Source organism: Triturus cristatus, chromosome 3_2 (genome assembly GCF_964204655.1).
Source record: "Triturus cristatus chromosome 3_2, aTriCri1.1, whole genome shotgun sequence".
Taxonomy (NCBI): Eukaryota; Metazoa; Chordata; class Amphibia; order Caudata; family Salamandridae; genus Triturus; species Triturus cristatus.
The window spans coordinates 177,086,842-177,114,209 of record NC_140584.1 but is presented as its reverse complement, the minus strand read 5'-3'; the positions used below and the strand labels follow the sequence as shown (position 1 = coordinate 177,114,209).

The following is a 27,368-nucleotide window of genomic DNA, read 5'->3' as shown; positions in this document are numbered from 1 at the left end:
GCAATTTATTCAAGTGAAATACGGAGTGGCTTTTAAAGCAGCCGCTCCGAGTTTCACTGTACAGGCGGCAACCCGCCTGCAATTTAAAAGAGGATTAGAGATCTCCTTGCAGTGGGTGCACTCAGTGACTGCACCCGCCTGCAAGGGGATGTCTGGGGGGTCAATGGGACCCCCTGATAGCACCTATGTCTTTGCACCCGTGTCTATATTACGGTGCAGGCACAGAGGCAAAGGGATTCCCTAATTTGCATCGGCCACGCCCCCACGCACATGAGGGAACGGCCTCTTGTGAAAGTGCTGTATTACAGAATTACTGAAGAAGCTGCACAAGTGTTTGCGGCCCCTTCTATAATACCAATGGGCCCCAGTGGCACACAAAGCAGGCACAAAGGCCTGTTGCACCCCCAGGCACTTTGTGCAACAGGGGCCCATATTTTTTAAGATTTGGCACATTCCTCAATCTCACTGAGCTGGTGTGCTCAGTGCAGCCTAGTGTCAACACAGGCACCCTTGCATCATGGAGCAAGGGTGCCTGCATTGCAGGCAGGATGGTTTATGGGTAGGAAGGGGTGCCTTCCTGCACAAAAACAATCCTTGCATATTTTTCTTGTTGTGTCTTTATCTGGATGGCGTACAATTCGGACACATTCCCAGGTTTACCATTCTTGGTAAATCTGGGAATGCAATCAAATCCGTGGGTGGCACTGTGGGAACACCCACGTTCCACCCAAGGAACACCTTCCCATGGCAGAATAACATGATACAGTGATTTGTACGGCCTTGCGCTAATCCAGATTTACCAAGCAATGCAGGTCCATTGTAGGTGGTCTTGTAGTGCTTGGTAAATCTGATTTAAGGATTGCGTTGCCCATGTGACTCCATGCGTGAGTCAAGGGCAACACAATCCAATGATAAATCTGGGCCATACTGTTTTGATGTGATTTACAATCCAACTCTGATTTTCATTGGATTGCAATCCAAAGTAACTCTAAGCTGCGCAATGCACTGCCTTGTGTTACCCTGCATCAAGGGGACATTCCATGGTGGTGCATCAGCGGTCCCATGCAACCATCATGGGTTTTGATGCAAATCCACATCTACAAAGAATTTAAGATAGCAAATTGCACCGAAAAGCTGTGACTTTTAGAGACAGATGTAACAAGAAGAAATTGTTTACATTTCTCCTTATGTTTCCCTCTTTTCATATGTGCTACTTTGTACAGCACACATACAAGCCAAGGTTGTATATGATTTCATATAAAAACAATTTCATGGAATACTATTACTAAGAAACCATTTCATCTAAACTCTTTAATGGAAACTTTCAGAATAAATAGCATTTACCCAGTGGTTTAACTAAACTTGAAGGGGCCCTCATCCAAAATGAATGCAGGGCCCCCATGCCCTGGATCCAGTCTACAGGTCTGAGGCCAGGGTCCTGCCAGTGCTGGAAGTGGCCCTGTACCTGGGGCCCCTGTACTGAGGGCACTGCAAGTGCTTTTGTCATGCCACTGCATTTACCTTTTCATTGAAACCAATTAATAAAAAGTCTTATTGGTCGAAATTGGCTTTTTAATGCTTTTTTATTATTTGTAAATGCAATGGTTACAAGTCTTCATTTTGGAAACATATTTGTCAAATAAATGAATTTCAGTGCTTTACTTAAGGGGACATTATGTCATATTTATATTGTCTACATTGTCAGACAATTACTTTGGATGCTTTTAATTCTCTGACCCATCACCACCCATAAACAACATCCACCGCTGAACCCTCATAACCCCCAAACACCATCTATCCCTGTTCCCTGAAACCCCTTCGCACACCTAAACAACCTTCATCCCTGAAGCCAAAAACCCTTTCTACCCCAGAAATTCACCATCCCTGAAACCTAAAATCACTCACTACCCCTAATCACACCCATTCCTGAACCCTAAATCACCTTTCTACACCTATACCCTACACATCCCATACCATTTAAAACACCACAGTACACCGAATCTCCACCCTTCCTTAAACTCTAAAAACCATCTCTGCCCTTAAACACCAGCCATCCATTACCCATAAGAACTCATCATCCTAAACTTCTCATCCCTGAACCCTACAAACCCCTTTCTACACATAAACTCAACCGATCCCTGAATCCTTGAAACCTCTCACCACCCTAAACTCTACCCTATCCTGAACCCTAAAAACTCTTCATCACCCCAGCTGCTACCCATAATTGAACGTGAAAAGCCCTGACTAGGGGGCGTGGCCAACATGGCAGACTGGAAAGACTTGTTTTAGTGTCTCTCTACTCCCTGCCGCCGGAGCTGGCCACCTTGTACAGCACTGAGCAGCGACCGAGCCTATCGATCGGTCTGGCGGGATAGCAGGAGTAGTGGGGAAGAAGGAGGGCCACTTAGATTGCTTGGAGCCGCCTCCCAGCCTTAATCGTGGAGCTGGAGAATGGTCTCAGGTGCTGGGCTGCGTATAAGGGCAGTTGCTGAGGAGTGCGGGGCAGCGACTTCAACAAGTGACAGGGCTGGCCAGGCGATCATCAGGGTGTCCTGTGTCAGCAGGATAGCCTGCTGGAGAGGAAGACCGGGGTCTGTGCGGATTTGTTTCGGCGCGACCTCCCTGCCTAGTCTGCGGTTCTGGGAGGCGGGCTTGGCTCTTGTGCCTGAGAGCCTGGATACCAGCGGTGCGTGCTGGCTTGCAGCCGCAGCTTCAGTGATGCAACATTGCCTGGCAACCATCTCTGAGCGCAGTACAAGCCCCAGAGAGTAGTTGGGACAACAGTGTGCTGCACGGCGGTGGATGCGGGTGCGCAATGGCCTGGCGAGGTGAGAGGAGACAGCCCAGCTGCTGATTAATGCCCTCCAGGAGAAGCCGATGAGGAGTCCGGGTGGTCCTGTGCGTGGGGCTGCCTGAGACTGGGGCTTGCACCGTGGCCGGCCCTGAAGAGCCCAGAGAGCAAGACTCTGACTGACATAATGAGAGGTGGACCTCCCGCGGGCCAAACAGACAGCAAGGGCAGAAAGAGGAACCCCCCCGGTCCCCAGAAATCACGTCCCACCGGTTGGGGAGAAACAGTGGAACTGTTCCCATATCACAGCCAGCCACAGGACAAAACCCGGAAATCGCTCACCCACCCTGTGTCCCTGATCGCTGGAACCTATCTGGGAGCCGCCCAACCGGATCGAGGAATGGTCTGCGGCGGAGCTCATCATACCACCACATGGCTCTCTCAACACTGGCACCCAGACACAAGACCACAATAAGTACAAGATATTGAGTACTTTTGCTTGGAGGGGGCTATTGGCTCTAGCACAATTGAGCCTAGGCTCCTGAATCAGCGCAGCGGGGAGCGAGCACACGGCCTCGACCCCGACCCAGCGATTGTAGTAAAGCCCCTCAGGCGCCTTACCTGCAGCAGCAAGAGGCGAGTTGAAGGGGGGCTCTGAGACCTGTGGTGGTGGCAGAAGGGGCCCCAACCCCTACATAGCGCTATTGCAAGACGTGGATTGCAGGTCCCGGGTGCCTGGAAGCGCGTTTACCAGAAGATCCTGCCCTGTAAATGGCAACTGCAAGAGGGAAAAAAGACTGCAACCTGAAGGACATGTTGCTGAAACCTATGGGGGCCCCGTGGGGGTTCGCCTGCTAAGGAGATCAAGGGAACATATGTGACATCGGATGAACCATATATACACCCCTATTTAGAATCGCGGTTCGCCTCACTGCACGAGAAACTGCCTTCCTTCAGGAGAGAGGTCACTCAGGAGCTAAAAGACACGCGGTGAGATCTGGATGGGCTAGGCGAAAGAGTCTTTCATGCTGGAAGATCATGAAGCGAACAGGGACGAAGAAATTAAACAACTACAGTAGGAGATTGTGCAACTTAAAGACCAGAACTTGGACCTCCATGCCAATACAGAAAATCTAAAGAACAGATCCTGCAAGAATAACATCCGTATTCATGGCATTCAATCCATAACGGAGGGACTTGATATCACGTGGTATGTGCAGGGTCTATTCGGAGCCATTCTAGAGGTGCGTCCTGAGATGACCATCCAACTTGACAGCACACACAGAGTGGGACCCAAACACGCACCTAAAGCTCCGCCACCGGACATACTCACCTGTGTCCACAACTTTTGTTTGAAAGAGCGTATCCTCCAGAAAGCTAGAGACAACACCTCAGTGCAGTATCAGGGGGATCACCTGGTCCTCTACCAAGACCACGCAGCAACAACCCTCCAAAAATTGAAAGACTTTGGCCCCATCACCCCACACCTATGAGCATCAGGAGTGTGTTATTTCTGGTGTCACCCTTTCTGTATAATCTTCTGTCATGCAGGAAGGCTTCATCAAATCAGATCCCTAGAGGAAGCATGTTGTGTGTTGGACTTAAAGGAGGACACTCCAGACTCGCTACATCACAATGGAGAAGAACTAGATGGAACCAGTACCTCAGTACTAGTGACTTTTGGCTGGATGCAAAACAAAAGCCAGAGCGAAACAGACAGTTGTAAACAGGCTAGCCAGCACCTCCTCAAGGCCTACTACACCTTGACGAAAAGGACCTTCCTTTGGAACTCCTGCTCCAGCTGCACCCACTGCAGTTTTCTCTCCTCATATCCCTGCTTTGGATGCACCACCAAGCTGCGATTGGCTGGGCCTGAGCAGAATGGGGGGCCGCGCCCACGACCCCACTATGGTCTAAATAGACATACCAGAAATGGACTCTAACTCCTGTTATTTTAATCTTCGTTGTTACTGTTCATTAGGATTTTGGTTTGTTTAGAATTTTGTTTTTGGGCTCGACCTTGGAAATGTCGCTGTGAGCCTTTGACTTATATACTCTCTAACATAGCTCGCCATATCTACTTTGCATGTATGACCCTTCTCCCATACACAAGTAGCCATTGTGTAGCTCTCCTCACCCGGACCCACTGTCAAATCAACTGAGCATCCTCACACTAAATGTTAAAGGACTCAATCATCCCCTTAAAAGGAGCTCTATTCTGTCATATCTTGAACACTGAGGGGCTCAGGTATGCCTACTACAAGAGACTCTTGTTCCTAGGGATGAACATAGGCTCAGCTCCCAACACTTTCCACTGCAATACTTTTCCTCCCTCCCGAATAAAACAGCGGGGTGGCCATTTTAATCTGGCATTACACCCAGATACGCCACTGGGTGCTGCAACCCACAGTTCGACCAGGGGCCCAATGTCACCTCACTCCATACGAATGATGGTTAATATCCAATACGACAATCACAAGCATTGTCACTTACCCATATATGCAACTGGTCCCTGAATGCCCATCTGTGAAATCCCCAGCCCAATGGCGATGGGAATCAGAGATAGGGAGGGAGTTATCTACAAAGGAATGGGATGAGATCTACTATTGTGTCCAACACAAGGCTTGTAACGATCCTGGTGTTGAAACGGCCACTAAAATCATAACATGTTAGTACCTCAGCCCTAGTAGACTACATAAATTCAACCCATCAAAGTCACCTGACTGCCGGCGTCAATGCGGTTCCTTAAGCATGTTAACACACACACTATGAGATTGCCCGAAATTAGATGCATATTGGGCTCAGGTCCTTAAGAACATTGACACACATCTGGACACAGACATTCCTTGAGTCTTGGGACACATCCTCCTTGACCTCCCTAATGCACTCACCTTCCCTCTACGATCCCGCAGGGATAGGCAGATTGGTCTAGCACTACTAGCATCCCTGCAGAATATAGTAGTGCACTGGGGTACCTGAAATATTCTGACACATCAGAGCTGGATACAGAGACTCTGGTATTTAATGGGGATGGATCGCATCACCCTTACACTGACGAATCAAAGCTCATCATTCCCCAAGCTCTGGAAACCCTTTCTGGCACTTCTAATGACAGAATTTCGTGAACTGACCTGCCCCAAGGACCTACGCCTCCACCGCCTGCTAGAGTCTGCCATAGCAACCGCACACAATCACTAGCTTGTAATAGAGGACAAAGGTGTTGGATTTTTCTTCTCACCATGTTGTATTCGCAGCAAGTTCTGGGTTGGTTGGGTGGAGGGTTGGGGGATTTGAGGGTTTTGAATATTGTTGCATCTATTACAGCCGGTTACACATGCCTGTTATTACTGGAAAACAATGAAGAATTTTAAACCTAAAAACCCTCACCAGCCATAAACTCCACCCATCCATAAACCATAACACCCCTCGACATCCATACACTCCACCCACCCCTGAAACCTAGAAACACCTCACATACCTATGCAAAAATAACAATTGATTGACAGAATTCAGAACAATGTCATACATCCACCCCAGTACAAAGATCTGGGCATTAATCCATTGTTTTATTGCTCACCATGCCATTCCAGTTTGGACCCAGCCATATGCAAATCAGTCTTGACCCTGCGCCCAGTGGGAACAGTCCAGCCCGAACTGCCAGGCCAGGTCCTCCCTGGACTGGAAACAAGCATCCTAGGACCGGTTTCGGGCTTTCAGCCCTCATCAACCAGGATATTTTGACTCCAGTGGCATGGAGAGCATGGGACCCACGTCTGGGCATACCCGTCCCACTAGGGGTGAAAAATGCAAAAACAACAATTGATGGACAGAATGCAGAGCAATGTCGTATATTCACCTCAGTACAGAGAATTGTGTGTCTTTTGCTACCTCACACACCTAAGCACAACTCGTCTATGAAAACTAAAAAGCCCAGCCCACCCCTACATTGCAACCATCTCTGAACCCTAAAAACCCCAATTATTCTTGACCTCTAAGAAAACCTTCACACCCTAAACATGATCCATGCTGAGCCCAAACACCCCGCAGTAGTCCAAGACTCTACCCAAGTTTAATGTCATTGTGGATTTTCTTTAAAATTATCTTTCCTTCAAAATTCAAAATGTTTCCAATAATTGTCGATTTTTTTCTTTAAATTTGTTTTTCCATGATTTGGTTTGCTCCAATGCGGTTTCTATGTTTTTCATTTTTCTATGAATTGACCTACTGCCCATTCTAGAGACAGGCGTAAGAAAAAGAAATGTTTTCATTTCTTCAAATTTTTCCCACTTTCCATCTGTGCTGCTGTGGACAGCACACTTACAAAGTGTTTTTTGTACTAGAATTAACCCCTTCCAGCACAAAAACATCACTTCCTATGATTCAAACACCAATGCTCTATGGAGCAAGGGTGTATTCATTGGAGTTTGGCAGCCAAAAGTGCTCCAGTTCAGGGAGAGACCAGAACAGCACCACGTATTAGTAGATATGGTGCTGTTCGCTCTTCCTTTCATGCAATGCAGGTCAGCAAATTTACTTTCTAGTCTGTGTTGAGCTAGTTCTGTGTAAATCTGGGGCTGGGTAACAGGCCAGTTTTTATATAGGGTTAGAATGCTTGTGGTTTATACCATCCTCACAAAGTACTTGATTGTGGTACATTATCATATATAGTCCCAAATGTATTACTGGGGTACTTATAATTCCAAAAATAATTTTTGCCTTGTACTTACCTTTAGTGCCTATGAGGCTACCAACCCACAATCACAAGACTGCTCAAAATATTACTCCTGTATACTCTATTCCTATTTCATGAGTGCATTCATTTGCACAATTCTGGAATGTTGCTGCAGAAAACGTGTTTCTCATTGCCTCCTAGTGTCACTTTGCTACAACGTTAAAATGTTTCAATTCCTGACACATGCTATACCAAAGTGCTCAGACTATTTGTGTCTTGCCTCTCTGAATTCACCCTTAGAGTAATATACGCAGAAAAGTGGAAATAAGTCTGGGGGTAAAATACACCTCCTTTTGCGGTGCCTGGATGCTTAACTTCACCATCAATACACTGCAATGGGAATCATTGTTTAGGATGAGGGAATAACACAAATAAAGGGCAATAGCTGTTGAGACTGAATTAAACTTTTGATCTGGTTGGAATGTGAATGAAGCTTTCTTCAAACAATAGCTAACGGAAGCTGAAACAAATGAATCAACAGCCAAAGGCCTGACAGAAATTAGGTTATTAATTTGAGAGTGGTGGGTCCCTCACCTTAATAAATGTAATTAGTTAGGAGAATAAAGAGTTCTGAGAGACGTTCTCCTCAACTTCTGGTAGCAAAGACAAAAGCAGCGGTCAATTGCCAGAGAAATGAGTATTAAGTTAAAGCAGTATGAGCAATTTTCCAGTAAAGATTTCAACATAACAAAATCTTCAAATCAACTTAGAAAAATGTAAAGAACTAAATGACAGAAATATCATTAAAATAAGATAAGCCATCAAACATATGAACTGTTAAAGTTTTAAGGCAAAAGCTCTTAGAGAAGATAAAGCACAATTGATTTAAAAAAACAGATTTCAGCTTTCTGGGACCTACGAGTGATTTCAGGCCAACCATTATGAGCACAGGTGAGATACACAAACTGAATCTTCCCAGCCTGAATTGCTTAAATGAAATTAAAAATCCTTCATGGGGCAAAGTCCAAGGCTGGAGCAGATGAGGGTCCTTTACAATTGTGGTCTAGATAAATTTGCCACCATGCCCCAGTCCAAGGTTTGAACTTAGTTACTTTTTGTTTCTAATAACCCTCCATCGCAGCAAGGCTGGAGATTGAGGTCAGACAGAGCTCCACAGGGCTGAATACTTTTACCATGAGGTTCAGCTGAATCCATTTTCTGTATGCAAAAAGCTCTGAGGAGAAAAAAACTGTTTTTCTTTCCTAAATTTGGAGCCACCTCTCCTGGGTAACATCTGTACGAGACACTTGAACACTACTAGAACACCCCTTCTCATGCAATTGCTTTGGATTCTGAACAACAAAATTAAAAGATGGAGTGTGCGAGGGAAGAAGCAAAATGGACCAGGGGGTGGGAGGGGAAGAGGCAACATGGACAAGGAGGGGTGGGAGTGAAGAGGGAAGCAATATTGACAAGTGGAGGTGAGAGGGAAGAAGCAACAACTACAAGGGCAATAATAAAGAAAAATAGTACCTCGGTCACAACGAGCAGTGGAATCTAGATGAAGCAGTCAATACTTGGCACCAGCTCCAGACGAAAGAAGAGGAAGTGAAGCTGGCACATGCTGATGCATGGTAAGCAATGGCCGGGCTCCGAGACTTTGGTTTTAAATGACATCTCTTGCAAGCGAGAGTGCATGGGGTATCTCAGGGGAGTCTAATTACTAGATAGTGTAAGCCAGAGTATTTACAATGTATTCGTAACAATAATCAGTCACTGTGTGAGCTCAACCGTTCAATAATCTGTGGTTCAGATTGATGAAAAAGGATGCTGGCCGCTCTGGATTTAACGTCCAAGGCTCGATGAACCGGCGCCGGGGACCTGAGGTTGACCACGAGCACAGCCTCAGGTCCCCGGCGCCGTGTCATCGAGCCTTGGACGCTATTCCAAATTTATTTTTCGCATTGACTTCCGCTGGCACGGATAACGATTACTTTAACCGGATTTCCTTGAGCAGGATCTTCCCTCATTCCAGCGCCCGCCCCGGCCCCCTTGATCCTTTCGTTAAATCCAGAGCGGCCAGCATCCTTTTTCATCAATCTGAACCACAGATCATTGAACGGTTATGCTCACACAGTGACTGATTATTGTTATGAATACACTGTAAATACTCTGGCTTACACTATCTAGTAATTAGCCTACTGTATACAGGCATGTATAAATACTAAGTCCTGATGATGGTCCCGTTACATTTCTGTTAGGGATCGAAACGCCGTCGACTTTTTTACATAATATGCATACTAATATACTGTGAAATTTAAAATGTGCAATGTTGTTTACGTTACCTGACTCTGCTACAATTTATATTAAGCAGATACGTTCCTTTTTGCCTGAACTCTCCTTCTATTTTTGTTCTTTTGGTTCTGTTTTTGTATGTTAGTTGGACGCCGGATGTGTCCCATTTGTATTTTTTGTATTCTATGTTATAGAAATATCTTGCGATTAAAAATCCTGTCCGGCTGGACAAAGAATATAGCTGCTATTTAGCCTGTATTTATTATTTCCTCATACAATTCTAGACTGTCTAGGGACCCCTGTCTCCTTTAAAATATTTACCCAAGGTCCCTGACCAATTGCCTTTTGGGTTCCCTTGTCTTTTCAAACATTATTGATGTAATGGCATATCTTTGAGAAGCTGAGGCAGTGTCGTCTATTTCAAATACGCCTGAGCCTTTCTTATTGCATATTGCTGTCCTTCGTGAGACTTGACAGTACAGCCCATTATTTTCCTCTCACACATTATTCAGGCGAGTCTTTTGATATCCTTCAGCATATGACAGCCTCGAACTTGCCTCCCTCCTTTTGTCTTTTTGTATTTTTTTTCTAAAATATGCTTATATATGTCATTATATATGAGTTTGTGATTTTAGGAGTAGACAAGCAACGGTAATTTTTTCAATGGAACTGTCTTTACCACATATTAATGCCTGGCTACTAATGTAATGTAAGTGAAGTATTATTAATTTTTGCATTTATTGTCTAAGCAGTTGCCAGCTGTCATATTATGACAGGCATTTTTATACTTCTCTTCAGTTGTCTTTTACAATAAGTTTTCAAATCAATTACATAAAATTACCTCATACCACAAAATAACGCCTCTACACACTACTTCAAAGTTTCCATCAAAAATAGCATCCGAATGTCTGCTTATAAGCACAGAAGCAAAATTCCTAAGAAACTTCTCTTTGCAGAAGTTCTCAAACAACCTAACCCCAATCCCAACGAAAGGAAATACATCTTCTTCATCCAATTTCCCTCAGACTTTGCCTCCTACTACTGCACATGCATCAGCGGAGGCCTTGCAATGTATATTACATGAGATTTCTGGGGTCAGTTGCTGGTTAGAAGGCATGGATATCACAATCACATCTTTGGTTGAAGAAATCAAGTCAATTAGAGCAGACATTGCAAGCTTTCATTCCAAAATTGAAGGTCTTGACTCCACAATCCTGGTAATGGAAAATCGTCTTGACTCAATTCAAAACAAAGACCAAGATCTTTTCTTCCTTCACAGCAAAATCATTGACTTGGATGACCGCAGTAGAAGAGACAACATCCGCTTCTTTGGGTTTCTGGGACATATTGAAGGCCAAAATACTAGAGCATTTCTTTGTGATATCCTCCCAAACCTGTCTGGCATTTCTTTCACTCCACCTCTAGAAATACAGCGAGCTCACAGAATTGGTCCCCCACGTAAAGACCCTGATGCGTGTCCAAGACCGATTACTGCTTGTTGTTTTCGTCATGAGCAGACAAGACAACTACTGGCTGCAGCTCGCTCACAAGGCTCCATTTCTTTCGAGGGCCATCTAATCCACATAGCAGCTGATTTTTCTAAGGAAACGAATGAACGACGTAAAGCATTTCTCTCCATGTGACCTCAATTACGACAGCTAGACATCAAATATGGTTTGTCTGAGCCTGCACACTTTCGTATCGCCAGAAACAGAGATTATAAAGACTTCTATGATCCAGCATATCTACAGAAATTTCTAGACGGTATCAAACCTCAAGACCTCAAGACATGGAAACGCAACCCTCACAACATACCCAACTTCAATCACCCTCTTCTTTCTCCCCACAGCTACTGGAGTACAGACGACGAAACCTTAGTAACTCTAGGCAGGTGGTGGGGATTTGGAAAGACCCAACCACTCCCAAGAAGATAAAAATTCAGCTCTGCAATATGTCTCTACTTTCACACAAGAGACGCATAGAGACAAATCCAGGTCTCCTCTTAAAACTCCCTCAGATGCGGACTGGACATTCTGTTATTCAATTGGTTACTCATATGTCTAGATGTAGTTGATAGTAGGCCTTGTATTTATTCTTGGGCTTCATTAATTGATACTAATACTGGAATTAATTTGTTTGCCTCCACATGTTATGATATTCAAATATTGTTAGATGAATTATAGTCAGTTTTATTACTCTACTCTCTATTTGTTCAACTCTCTATTTATGATGCTTTCTTCTCTTATAATGGTTGCCTATTTTTTCCAACATATTATAGTACATTGCATTACTTTCTTTTTTATATCCTTATTGTTCTATATTTTAATAAGTGTTTTATCAATTACTATCAATATTGCAAGTTATAGCATGTTACCATAGGCCATTTTTTAATATAGTCATCCTGATATTGCATAATTTGGCCAAATAATTTTTTCATTTTTAACACTATACCTATAATCACTTAATACCTTTTCATGCCTATTTATATGCACAATGTATACTCTTTTAGGCTAGTATATGTAATTTTGTTGTTAGTCTCTCTCTTCTTACTATGGAATATTCTATAGCTTCTAAACTCACATGTTGTTCTTAATCACTCTTCTGATATCTTCTATCGTATTCATGAGTCTTTAACAATATGTTATCACAGGCTTTTTACCTTATACTATCATCCGCCCTCCTAACTATATCTTCTCTAACCGGATCATCTCCCACGGTGGCGCTCTAGTGCGCCAAGGCCCGCTTTTGACAGTTTAGCATCCCCAACTTTCTCTTATTTGCACCCTCTTCTCTCATTTGACTTTTCTATACCCTCATTTCTTCCCTCTTCCCCTTATTATACTCCCAACAAACAAACAACATCTTACTGCATTGTCTTATACTGTATTATTTGTCTAATTTCATTTCTTTACTCCTGATTGTCCCTATTTAATCACATATTGATGTTTATGTGTTGAGCTAGGGTACATCTTTCCTATTTCCTCTTCCTCCTTCTATTTTTAATTTTTTGCTCCTTTCATCTAGCTAAGGAAATTGTTTATTGTTTTATTTATTTTCTCCCATTGATATTGGTACTGCTTTAACATGACAAATACACACCCTTTATGTACGATCACATGGAATGTACATGGTCTCACCCATTACATTAAACGGAAGAAAATGCTTTTTTATCTCCAGTCCAAACATGTAGATGTGGCCTTGCTACATGAAACCCATTTAGACACACTAGAGTCTGATAAACTATGCAGAGATTGGGTGGAAAAGGTCATTCACAGTAGTATTCAAAAGAATGAATCCACTGACGCTGGTCCTTCCCGCAAATGTGGAGTTGCAATCCTTATTCGCAAATCACTCCCGGTTCCTGTTTCAAAAACATGGTCAGATCCGGCTGGACGTTATGTATTTGCTAAATTGCAAATCAGAGACTCACACATAGGTGTAGGATCTGTCTATGCTCCTACGAGTACCAAAAGTCATTCTTTCTTCAGTTGTCCCATCTTTTAACAGATATTAATGCATCACAATATTTAATTGACGGAGATTGGAATCTGACGCAAGATTCCATTCTACACAAAACAGGTCCTCTGGACAAGGGAAACACTTCAGATAGGGCTTTATAAGGAGACATAATATCGGATAATGGATTAGTTAACCACTGGCGTCTTAGTCATCCAGCAGATACGGAATACACCTTCTTTTCTTCCGCCCATGGCACATTCTCTCATTTAGATTATTTTTTGATATCACAGAAAGTTGTCCAGTTGGTCACGGAATCTCGAATCCTAGAAACAGCTCTCTCTGACCATTCCCCTTTCCTCCTATCCCTCGAACTGGGGCTTCCTAGACCAGGACGTAAACCCTGGCGCATGAGCATACAACGTCACAGAACCTCAAACGGCAAGTCTCAATTACAATCACACCGTCTAGATTATCTTTCCACTAATCAGGGCTCTGTAGCCTCCAGCAGGACTATCTGGGCTGCAGCTAAATCCACTCTTAGGGGTCAATTGATGCGCAATGAAGCACTTGTTCTAAGCGACAAACTGAACTTGAATGAGATATTCAATCTTACTCTCGCCTGTATACATTATCTCCAACGTTACAAAGTTGTAAATCACTCGAACAAGCTTGCATGGCCCTAAAAAGCCTTTTCACATCCAAAGCAGAGTATGCTTTGCAGAAAATAAAGGGACGGCGCTACAACCAGTGTGAAAAGGCGGGAAGATTATTAGCTGTACAATTACGCCAGAGAGAGGCAGCTATGGCTATCCTGGCCATTCGGAGAGCACAAGGAGATTTGTGTACAAAACCTCAAGACATTGTTAATGAGTTCCCCTTCTTTCACCAATCTCTCTACACCCCAAATAATCATATAGATTTGGATAAGATGTCTACATTTCTTACTAAGGTGGATCTCCCCTGTCTCTCAGACGATGGTAGAGCCCTACTTGAAACTGAAATCACTAAAGACGAGATTTCTCATGCTATAGCTGCCCTGCCCTATCACAAAGCTCCTGGTGAAGATGGATTTCCAGCCAAATTTGATCGATGGGCATGTCACAATGTAATCGATACTTTACATGCTGCATTCCAAGAGGCGGATAGTGTATCTTCATTTGGTCTTCTCTCCAACAAATCTGTTATTGCTGTCTTACCCAAGCCAGGTAAGGATCCCCTGCTATGCAGCAGTTATCGTCCCATTTCATTATTAAATTCCGATATTAAAATCTTAACTAGCATATTAGCATCCCATCTTCGTAAAGTTTTACCTTCCTTGATACACCATACTCAAGTTGGTTTTGTCCCAGGAAGTGCCTCTCGGAATCACCTTCGCACATTAGCCCATACACTGTGGTCAGCTAAACACCTCTCAGATGATGCAATAGCCCTTTCGCGTGATGCAGAAAAAGCATTTGATCGCATTGAATGGGATTACCTTTTCGGTTATGGAACGATTCTGACTGGGTAAACAATTTATAGATAAAGTACGTTTACTGTACGATAATCCCTCTGCCCAGGTGAATTGTGGTGGGTTTTTATCTGACACATTCTTGATTCGGAGAGGGACGCGCCAAGGTTTCCCTCTGTCCCACCTTCTTTTCTTCTTGGCTATGGAGCCATTAGCTGCCACCATTCATCAATCTTTTGTAATTGCAGGTATCCCCCGTCCGATCGGCCACTCTAAAATCTACCTATATGCTGATGATATCCTACTTACTCTTACCACCTCCCCCGATCTCTTTCGTCTCTTCTTCAAATCATCAATGACTTTTCTTCTTTCTCGGGTTATAAGATCAATTGGGATAAGAGTGAGGCGCTACCCATTTCTAATGGAACTGCATAAGCAGCGATACACGGATACCCTTTTCATTGGCATCCCTCACGTCTTAAGTATTTAGGCATCCTAGTTAATAAAGGTTTAGAGGAAATGATTATGGATAATCTAACCCCACTCATTTCACAAATACAGGGTGACTTAGACAAATGGAAGGCCTTGGGACTTTCCCTCTGGGGCAGAATCCAAGCTATTAAAATGGTCACTCTTCTGAGATGTATCTACATTTTGGGCATGCTCCTCCTCCAGATTCCCTTATCCCTACTCCGATCAATAGATTCCAAGATTAAAACTTTTTTTGGGGTTCGACTAAACCTCGTCTTGCTATAACAAAGTTGAAGGCTCACCAATTATATGGAGGAACTTTCCTCTCATCCATTGAACATTACTCTCTAGCATTACACATCTCCCAACTTTCTTATTTCTTAAATGGAATCAAAGATGTCCCACAATGGGTATATATAGAATGTCATCTTCTGTCCACAGATTCAGGTCTTTCTCTTTTATATGGAAGTGGTACTAGTCGTTTTGACTCTAAAAACCAATTTTATCTTTTATGCATAAATCTTGGCAACAAGGACATCGTTAATTAGCTTCTAACCCGCATATTCATAGCAAGGCTCCTCTTTGGAGTAACTCAGGTATCTATATTAATGGTTGCACTCTATCTTGGCCTGTGTGGCAAACAGCAGGTATTCAGTGCCTGGATCAACTTCTTCATAATTGCGACTTTAAATCGTTTCCACAACTAAGTGAGGAATGTAATCTTCCTACACAACACTCTACCAAGTACCTTCAGCTCCAACAATGTTTGAAGAACCATTTATGGCCACCCCCTTGGTCATTACATGATTCTCAAATATTGTCCTATTTAAAAACAGGGGGGAAACTTAAAGAAGTGACTTCTGGTCTCTACAAAACCTTTGCATCTCTAAGCCCCTCTCTCATGATCTTCAATGTAAATGGCAATCCCATTTATCTCTTATACAGACACTGAATGGGAACAGCTCCTAGAGAATATACATAAAGGAGCTCGTGAAGCAAGGCTCAAATTCTATTTATTCAAAATATTTACATGATTGGCACTGGTAACCATTTAAACTACATAAAGCTGGTCTACTTCCCCATAGCACCTGCTGGAGATGCTCTAATTTGGGCTGTGACACAACTCACATTGTTTGTGAATGTCCAAGTATACAATCTTTTTGGAATTATATTGGTATTACCTTGTACTTCGTCACGCCAGACAATATTCTCTTACATGACTTACGACATACCCCAAAGCTCTCCAAACCACAACACTAGGGCCGATTCCCAGAACTAACCTGAGATAAATTCCTAACTTTTCTACTACCAAATGCATTTTGTGAATACCAAAAGTCGTAAAGTCAGAATTTTGTCTCAGTTTAGTAGTAGTAAAGTTAGGAGTCCAAACTTTACTACTACTAAATGCCTTCTGTGAATACCAAAAGTAATAAATGTAGGATTTTATCTCAGATTAGATGTTTGAATTGGCCCCACCGTCTTTTCCACACTGCTTTGGTCACAGCTAAAATATGTATTCTACGTCATTGGAGATCATCCTCGCCCCCCTCACAGGAAGAATGGTGGGGAGCCATGATACAAACGGCTTCACACGAAAGGACAATCTATAATCTTCAAAATCAAGCTGATATATTTCTTCAGACGTAGTCACCCTTCCTAAAAACCAAAGCTGTTGATCCTTCTGTCTCTCACACTCCCCCTAACACGCTCAATCAAGTAGACTAATTAATTTTTCTATATCCTGGTTCATTCTGTTTTATGATTTATTTTACCTCTTTCATTCTTCTCCTCTTTACCTCTCTTCCTCTATTCTTCGTATCCTGGCTCATTCTCCTGCATTTTCCTGTATTACTCCTCCTGTCTTATACTCTTTTCTCTTTTCATATTTTACATTATGATATTCTTTTATCCCCAATACATTTTGTTTTAATTCTTGCCAGGTAAGTATCTCCCTGTGATAACATTTATTTATGTCAACTACATCTTCATTAATTCTTACGCTTTATTCATCTTTCTTCCCTACCCTATGTCTTTTTCTTTATCTATTTACTTGCTTACTCTCTCTCTATTTGACTATTCAGTTATTTGAATATGTATTGGTAATGTATTTGTTCATTTATGTATGATTTATTTAAATACAAAATTTAATGTATCTATTGCTGCTTTTTTACTTTTACAGATTTTGTCATTTATTTATTCCCAATCTTCTTGTTCTTTTGTCTTTATTCTTATGATGTATTTTCATTGTAAAATTCAATAAAAAATTTCAACACAAAGACTCAATTGATAATATATGCCAGTATGCAATAGTCTCATCAAGTGCCTCACCTGAAATTCATGTGAGACATGCCTGCTCACCACAATGAGAGCTGACTTTATGAGCAGAGTAGTATGTATGTGTGAAGTAAAATAACCCAGAGTACCACCTTACTATTTTGGCAGGGGATTGCCAAGCAATTTCACCAATGCGTCTGTCCCAGAAGAATTTCAAGTGCCATGGGCCTAGATCACTAAGCATGTTTGCCTGGCACAATTCTTTCTCCTTGTTAGAAAGAAAACACTTGGGGAAACACCTTTAAACACCCTATTATGAAAGCAGAGTTCTGAAAGTTTGTAATGTGCGGCAGGAATGTTTGTGGATATTTGCTGTGTTGCGGTGATGATGTGTTCTGTTGTATTTTGCGATGCTGTTTTTTTTTTTTTAACAGTATGGCAATATGATGTTGTGTAGTACTGTTCTTGTGTTGCTGTCTGTTTTGACTGGTTTGTGCTGTTGTGCCATATTATATTTTTATTGTTTTAATATGTCGTTTTGTGCACGTTAGTGTGTTGTTCTGCTGTTTACTTTACATCAAGTCAACACACTCTGCTTGAAGCAGCCAATGCCTTTGAAGTTCTTCTGTAAAAGGACCATTTACCACTGTCTAAGGTGGTAAACTAGAGCATTTCAAGCTCTTCAGCTATTTAAGACATCAGTGAGCCTATAACTGTGGCACAGACATGTCTTAAATTTGCACTTGCAGTGCTCAGAAGCATTGTTTGCCTGCACTGTCCACCATGTACTTATACTTTACACATTCATTAGCTGCATTTTCTCTATTCTGTCTACACACTGCACCATCCTTTATGTCTACTGAATCCACTTTCTGCTTGCTACATTATTTGTACACCCTCTATATCTGCCTCCCGAAAAGTCTCTCCATCCTACAAATGAGCTCTGCATACTATACAGAGAATAAAAGTCTACTTTTAGTCTCTGTATGGTATGCATCTCCCAACACATTTACCCTCTAAGTGTGCTGTCCATGCAGTAGTCTCCTCTCCATCCTCCACTTCGGCACTACATATGCACTACACCATTCTCGTTTGATTTCCACTGTGTGCATCTGTTCTCTATTATGTACATCTGTCTGCCCTATCCACTTCCCAAAATGTATATACAGTCTGTGACTTCTACTTGAAGTTTTCACCCTTTGTCTGCTCTTTATCCACAAGATGCACTCTCCAATCTGCCCATGCAGACCCTGAATATTGCTGGTCCACCCTGTATTTTCTCTCTCTATATTCCATCCCCCACTGTCTGCATTCTCCCATGCAACCAGTGCAGCACAGGCTCTACTCTGTACATCAACATTTAGTGGTCCACATCCTCTGTCTGCATTGTACATCCACTCTCCTAACTCTTTCATTATGCTCTACCGCTGATTTTACTCTCACCATCTGCTATAGCTTGTATTTTAAGTGTCTGACCTAAACATATGCGCTCCATCCTTTATATCCACTTTCCAATCTCTCTTCACCCTCCAAGTGGGATCTTCACAAATAAAATGTGTTCCCCACCCTTCAAAAGAATTTTCAACAATAAATACCATGTCTATCCTCAATAACTACCTGTTTTCCTTGTTCGATATCCATCATTCCCATGGGTTTTCTAACCTGCACTTGCACTGCAGGCCTACTTCCACTTCCACTGTCCACCCTTTACATCTTTCCTCTACATATGTTTTTCAGTTCACGCATCTAATCTAAGCCCTCTGCCTCTACTTTCCAAGATTTGTATCCTCTCTGCATCTTGTACATCAGTTCTCGACATCGGCTTAAGCCAATAATCAACACATCACTTCTGTTATCTGTGCACTACATCCACCTTCCACCCACTATATTTGCTAAATAATATACTCACCGACTCCAGACCTTTTTGTTCTCTCCCCATTGTCTACATCACGTCTCCACTATATATACTATTGTCATGATGAGAGACTCTGCTAACACCATTTAAGTGCCCTCTGCGTGAATTTAATACCCTTTAAATCCACCCTCTATATCCACTCTTCTCCCTTGATATGAACTTGCCATTTTCACTAAACATTCACTGACACCCCACCTCTGCTCATCTACATCCAACAAAATCACTCTCTATTTTTCTCTTGGAACTGCTGTTCATCTGCCAGCCTATGCTTTAGAGTTGATTATCAGATCTGCTCTTCACATAAGCTCTCCATATACACTCTCAACATCCACTAACCCCTGTACTCTTTACAAGAATTCTTTGTATCTTCTATCCAATTCTGTTCTGCACAACATATTCCACATGCCATATCCTTACTCTTCTGTACAGTTGTGTACTGTTACAACATCCACAAGCAGGACTCAACGTTCTCCATGTTTAGTCTTTACATGCCACTTACACTACATCTGGTCCACGCTTCTTTATTCCACTATACATATGTTATTATTTACTCTCCTCCCCCAGCAACTGCTGATCACATAGACTTTCCAAATAAATATCCTCTCACACCATATAGCTTCCTAGTTCAACATCCACTTGCACTTTAAACCAATTTTTACTAAAAGAGCCACAATAAGAATTACCCCATTTAACAACTGCGACTCAGACATTAGTCACAGGAGGGGTACTAGCAGCCACTCCTGTAACACTGTCACTACTTACAGCCCCACAATCCATCACCCACAGTCACTTATAGTACCCATTCCTCTACAGCCACTTATGCTTGCCAATTGTGCATTCCCAATACAGCGTCACTCACAGCAGGGCCGGATAAACTTCTCTTACAAACATTTGCCAAGAGATACTAACAAAATCACTTGGTACACTCTGCTCACTGAAAACCATTGATGTTACTTACTCACATCCACATAATTTATTTACTATAAAAACCAACACCATTCACACCAAACAGTCATTGGCAAGACAGCCATTTTCTTTAGCTGCTCACAATGCTTATCCTCAGCCATGCTTTATCACTCACTCACTGCATCGTACAGAACTCATGAACATTCAACACCATATCCTCCCGAACTGGTTACTGTGACTCTGGAGTCATCTTATTTAAATATTTCGTCCTGTAAGCATACTTCAGGATGGTTTGGGATGACAATATCAGATAATTACATCAATATCCCAGCTGAAGACATCAGAGGACTTCAGAATGACTCCAGGAAGATCTTCCTTTTTAACTTGGGTTATGGGATATGATACACTGAGTCTCAGCTAAGTCCGCGTTTTAGGTGATACGGCCTATTGCCTCCAATATTTGTTGATAACTATCTGGGCAATTTGGGTCAAAGCTCCAATGCATGCTTAGCCGCAAAATGTGGTTGATTTTCTTTGGTGCAAAAAGAGTACATAAGCTGCTAATTGAACACATGAATAGAATTATATATATATATATTTATTCAGATCGGAGTCCCTCTTATAATGTGTAAACCTGAAGCAAATTCATAAATTGAATGTGCGGGCAGTCCCCCAGCAAATCCCCTTGTTAATGATTCTGACAAAACATTTTTTTATTTCCACAATAAAATGAACTTTCAAAACAATAATCTATATTTTTATAATCACCAAAAGAACTTTTCCCAAATCGAAATTGGATTTTGAGACTAAATGTACAGTTACATTTGTACTCATAATTGTTCTACCAAATTTCGAGTAACAATTTACACCCTTTTTGCAGTACTCACTCTACTGCGGTGATTTGGTCTTTTACTTCCACGGATCCTAAACTTCTGTGCACCTCCTGTAGGATTTTAAGTCCCTGAAATCCACTTCCTCTGCCATCGAAGCGAGCCACGATGACATTGTGAGAGTTGACAAGCACCGAATCCCAGTCAATGTGGAACTTATCTGTAACCAGCTGACCTCCCGGAGCTTCATCCCTGTAATGACAGACATACCCGAAACCACCGAACATTAATATAATAATTCAATAAATAATTTCAGATTGATGAAACAATCAACGTACGCCTTTGTCATCCTTTTTAATCATCACATTCCTCTTGGTATGGCAAATATTGCAGTTTTGCCTGCACAGCTGTGTCACTGATAAAAGCATATCTATTTCAAAAGTCGAAATGATAAAGGCAGGGCTACTACAGCTAAGTAGGACTGGGAAACCGAATTATGTGGTAGGTTTGAATACATTGGGGCAGATTTATGAGGCCCGTTGCGCCATTGGAACGTCACTTTTTGTGACGTTCCGTGGCGCAGAAGCCTGCGTGATATTTATCAGGCAGCACTGAGCCACTTTTTTTGGCTTAATGCTGCCTCTTAAATATCAGTTCCTTTAACGCAGTGTTCTGCGTTAAAGGGGCGTGCAATGGGTGTTGCTGGGGGCGTTCCCAGCAACACCCATGGCCTTTTGACACTGCCCCAGATTTACGAGAAATCGTAAATCTGAGGCAGCGCCAAAAGCTTCCGCCTCCCCAGGGGAGGCGTAAGGGAGGCGCAACGGGGAGAAATATCTGTATTTCTCCTTGTTTTTCCTTTTTCTATGTGTGCTGCATTCTGCAGCACCCATACAAAGAGGAAAAACCTCTTGTGATTATTTTTGTACAGAAAGGTTTCCCTTCCTGTACAAAAATATTCATCTCCGCAACGCAGGCACCCTTGCACCATGGTGCAGGGGTGCCTGCGTTGGCGCAGGCAGCCCATTGTGCGCCGGCGCAGGGGAAAAGGACAGGAATGCGCCACATTTGATAGATACGGCGCATCCCTGCCCTTTTCTTTTGCCGTAGTTAAGCGCAGCAGGAAGGCCTGCTGCGCTTCCCTACGGCAAAACCTCATAAATCTGCCCCTGAGTGTGGATAAAAACGCCAAGTTATGTGGTATACTGTGGCAGTATTATTTTCCAATTTCGTCATAACACCTATTGAAACTGTATTTTGTCATTTTAACACATATTATTACTGTCTGAGTAAAGGTTTCATTTGATTAGTAAGCCTTTAACACGTAGATAGAGCAATCAGCAACAGACGCCGATCCATCTAATTTTCTAAAGAGTCTGCCCTGTAGGGCATGTCGTGTGGAGCTTTCTTTTAGTAGCGCTTGATTAATTTAGGCAAAAAAATAACTTTTGTATACGTGAAATTATGCAACAGATGGATTATATGACAAGTCCAGTAAATGTATAATTGTAGGAAATGCAGCACATTCACATAATTCCAGTGGCCGCGAATACAGGCAAGAAGATCATACACAAGAATGACATCCATGGGAAGCTTAAAGGATATATGTAAAATTCCTTTTTTAGATTTTCACAGGTATAAACATTATTAATTCGCAGAGTTCCAAAAGTTTTTTATTTATACCGAATGGTAAAGAATGACTTATTAAACAAGATTAGGGTACTTTTATAACACATATTTATTTATTTATATTTATTCTATCTAGAATCTATTGTCAGTTCATTTGGGGTATTTTGAGTTGCTTCAATCACTTTCTGTTCAGCTGTGCTCAGCAAATGAAACTCTCAGACTCCCTATCTAGCACCCTGCCCATCCATCAAGGAATTCCTCATGGCTCTATCCTTTCCATAAAAACTCTTCGATCAATGGATGGAACCTCCCGAGGCAATGCAACATCTTGTTTCATCTGAATGCAGATGACACCAAGATGTATTACAATGTTTCTACTCTTGAGGACATATTTGTTCTTGCTAAAAGTCAAGAAGATCTCCAGGAATGGATGATGAAGCACCATCCTAAGCTGAAATCACTAAATCTGAATTCATATAGAACTTTCCTCTACATTCAAACACACAGGCCTGGCAGGAGGAGATGAATCTAGTCAACCGCAAACTATTAACAGTAAAAAGGGCAAAAATCTTTGGCTTCACTCTAGAACCTCCAATCCAACACTCTAGCTAAAGAGGCTCCCTTCTAAATATGACTCCCCCCAGGCCTCAAGTCCCTCATTCCACCAGAAGATTTTGAAACAGCTGTCCTCTTCCTACCGGAGGACGACGGCGGGACAACAGGTACAAGGCAGGCACTGACCAGAAAGACTGGTCATCCCCTTACCGCTTCCCTCCAGGAAGCCTTGGCTAATAACCCAAAGCGTATGCATGAGAAGGGAATCCCCCTCTCACACATAGAAAAACGCCTTAGTGAGTGTATCACATAGTCTGTACCACAACACTAAGTCTGTTTTATTTTCACCACCCCCTTTAAAAAACGGTCCTGAGGAAAGCCAGAATACTCTAAGGCACTGGCTGAAACATGTCGACCATCTGAAGGACGCAGGGGGCAGTAACTCTCCACCCTTACACGTCCTGTAGCCTTACTTTTAACCGCTGGTGTCGGCCCAGTTATTAAAATGTAATTTACCCTTGGGTACTGGGACCACCACCAAGCCGTTTTAAATCACAATTCACCCAACCTCACTGCACTCTCAGCAATATACCAGCTCCGCTGTAATCAGGCGTCGTAGCACACCCGGGAAATACTAGGTGTCACTGGGTGGGCCCGATGATGAAGCATGCCACCAACTAGGTTGGTGGGTGAGGGCTTCATGAATACACCTACAAGGTGTCTGTGACAGAACTACTTTGAGTACTGCATCACTTTGGTCAACTTAAGCTAGTCTTCTTTGTTATATCTTTTAGATGCACAGTAGTTTGTTAGAAAGTAACACATGCATGTAGCTTTCAGTGATGATATTTTTTTAAGGAGGAAGATCATGCTTGAGGAAGGTGAGTGGATATTTGACGAGCAAATTTAAACATAGAGTAGAAAGCCTCACATAGGATAGCGTATGTGGCGGATATTCCCCTACATTTGGTATTTAACATATATAGGAGTGTGTATTCAATTTCTATAGTATTTTTATATGATTTGTCAGGTTTAGCATTCAGGGATGGCTGTAATGTATGTGGTAGCCCTTTGCAACCTGTCATGTTCTTATTCCTGTGTTAGGAGATGAACAGTTCTATTTGGACCTGATCGCTTACAGTATTCTAGGAATGGGCCCAAGAATCATTTATGAAGAGTTGTCTGGTTTAGCAATCTTTATATATTATATGGGAGCTTGGAATCCCTGTTGAAAAGCCTGTCTCTAATTTCCTTATCCTAAATCGTCTGAAATAAAGAAATGACCTCGCCGTTCAACTGCAATAACCTATCACAGTTGAGTTCTGATGTCACAGTGCCGGCAGCTGAGGGGAAACACAGGGCCTGATTCACAGAACTAACTTAAGACAAAATCCTAAACTTACTATCATTTTGGTATTCACAGAAGGCACTTACTCATTTTGGTATTCACAGAAGGCACTTGCTCATTGATCAGTAAGTGTATTTTGTGAATACCAAAATGAGTAAGTGCACTTACTCATTTTGGTATTCACAGAAGGCACTTACTCATTGATGTGTAAGTGCCTTCTGTGAATACCAAAATGAGTAAATGCCTTCTGTGAATAACAATATGGTAGTAAGTTTAGGATTTTGTCTTAAGTTAGTTCTGTGAATCGGGCCCACAGATCATAACCATTATTAAAGCTGCACTTAAAAATACCAAAATGTGGCTTTACCTTCTTCTGCTCTCTTTTTCTAGATGAACACTGATAAGTAGAAAGAGGATGCTATAGCAATGTGTTTATTTTTTCTATGCATTAAGTGCATCTAGGAAAAACATAATCTCCCTGCATGTTTACCTGCATTCTGAGCTACAGTGCTTTTAAAATTTTTAACTTTAGTCTTCATGTTTACAAAGACCTTATCTCTTTCACTTAAAAGGCCATCACTCCAATGATATGAGTGGTGTATGGGAAGGTCTATGGTGTGACTGTGTACTATAAGGAATGCAGTAGCCCCCTGCTGTTTATTGTAAGGATATTGCAAGTCACCTGGGAGTTCGAAAACCTTATAAAGTAGCTCAGCCTTCAGCCTCATTCCTGTATAAGGTCATGGTACAAGTAGATGACTTGCAATATCCTCATAATATACATCAAGGGGTACTTTATACCATATATATACTCTGCATTATGTGCTGCAAGCCAAAAATGTCCATTTATATGGGGCATACCAGGTAAATGACAATGTCTAAAGAATGCTGTTGCCAATCAATCAATCAGGATTTTTAAAAAGCATGGCAAATCACCCATGAGAGATCCAAGGCGCTGGAGTTGCTAGCTGCTTTGCGTTGAAAGCAGTGAAAAACAAGGCAAAAGCAGGAGAAAGCACTCAGAAAAAATGGGGAGAGAAAGGCAAAAGAAGTAAAAAATTAGGCAAAAACAGGAAAAAGTAAAAAAACTAAGGTAGAGAAGAAAAAACACTTAGCTAACCATCATCTCTGGTGACATGTTCAGTGTTTTGAGTCTGAAGAGTTCAGCTTATTTAGTTTCCCTGATGGACTAAAGGAAACAGTCAGTTTCAAGGACGATGAGTCGCCTACACATTTCCTCCAAAACCAACAGTAGTCCATTTGGTAAATAACATTTCTGTCAGCTAAGCTCCATACGAATTTCTTGTTGTTGCCTTGCTCAGTTTTGATTTAAGTAACAACTTAGTCATCTTCTGTGACCTGCATGTTGGAGTTGACACACCATCAGTTTACTTTCATTTCACGCCGACTGAATGCTTTACAAATCTCCTAACTTCTTTGTTAATTTTCTCTATGCAGAGTTACAATTGCACTACACCAGACATTTGATCTTCAAATTTCTAATAAAGACAACTGCTATCCTGGTGGATCTGGTTTACTCTATAAAAAACTCCATCTAAATAAGTAAATGCAGAGCAGACCATGCCATACTGGGCCTCAGGGCTCTGATCAATAAATGTTGGCTATGGGATCTTTTCTTTGTGAAGCCACATAACAAAAAAAGGGCTCACCGAAAGTTTGAATATTATATGGGAAGGAAAAAGGCAATGAAACGTAACTTTCAAAGTGCAAAACGGCAACAACCAATGTGAGCCTGCAGTCTCTGAGCCCGCAGATTCCGCTTTAGTGTCAGAACTTGAGGTAGGAAAAATGCTGGATGGTGATCACAGATGCTGCTTGGTTATGCACTGGCTTTCAAAAGCTATGCGAGCATTGTTCCTGCTGATGTCAGATGACTCAGGCTCCCACATCTACATCACCCTGTGGGTGCGCACTGACATATATGAACCTTAAGAGGACCACTGCATATCAATTTTCAGGTTTATGTTCTGTTCCTTATGTAAACAGAGATTCCATCCTTTAATGAGTGTTGGCACACGGGGTATGCAAGGTAGACTGTGAACATTTTCTTCTCCTGGCCACATTGCATTTTCTCCTGCTGCCACCAGGCACCTGTTCAGAACTGCTATACTTAAGAGGGACTTTGGCCCAGATTTCCTAACGATTTGCACTGAGTTTGCATTACTATTGCAACACAATTCTCACCCAAAGTGTTATGTTTGGTATTTACTATCTATGCAATTCAGGATTTGCATTAGAAGGTTTCCCAAAGTAACACCAAGGTACGCTTTGCATTGCTTTTAATTATTTTGCATGGGGGGAGTCCCGTCGGTGGTACATTGGAGTTCCCATGCAATCACCTATGGTTTTAGACTCAGATCTTTATCTACAAACATTAGAAAACAGGGATTTGAGCCAAAACCTTACACCTCCCCTAGGCAGGCGTAACAAGGAGAAATATTACAATATCTTCTCATTTAATTTACCTTGTATGTGTGCTGCATCGTACAACACACATATAGAGTAGGAAAAGTTTTAAAGGATAGTTTTTGCACCGGAAGGGTCCTCAGCTCCAGGGGGACACTTCCAGTACATCAACGCAGCGCAGCAACTTTAGTTCACTGGAACCTGCAAAACATATCTCTCTGGTCTGCCTCTGCATACACAATTTATGTGGGAGAAAGTCTTAGAAAAAACATTTCCGAATCAGGTCTAAATTCTATTAAAATTGGATGAAAATATCGTATTCTAATACATCAACCAAGCCATATGC

General features: G+C 42.1%; 1 protein-coding gene across 1 annotated transcript in view; it reads right to left on the bottom strand.

The window, feature by feature from the left end:
• Positions 1-27,368, bottom strand: part of DPP10 (dipeptidyl peptidase like 10) — a 1,675,128-nt gene that overhangs the window by 53,547 nt on the left and 1,594,213 nt on the right. Inside the window, exon 20 of the mRNA XM_085647459.1 lies at positions 21,121-21,315. Within this exon, the coding sequence (XP_085503585.1) occupies positions 21,121-21,315 (195 nt within the window). The remainder of the gene's footprint in view (positions 1-21,120; positions 21,316-27,368) is intronic.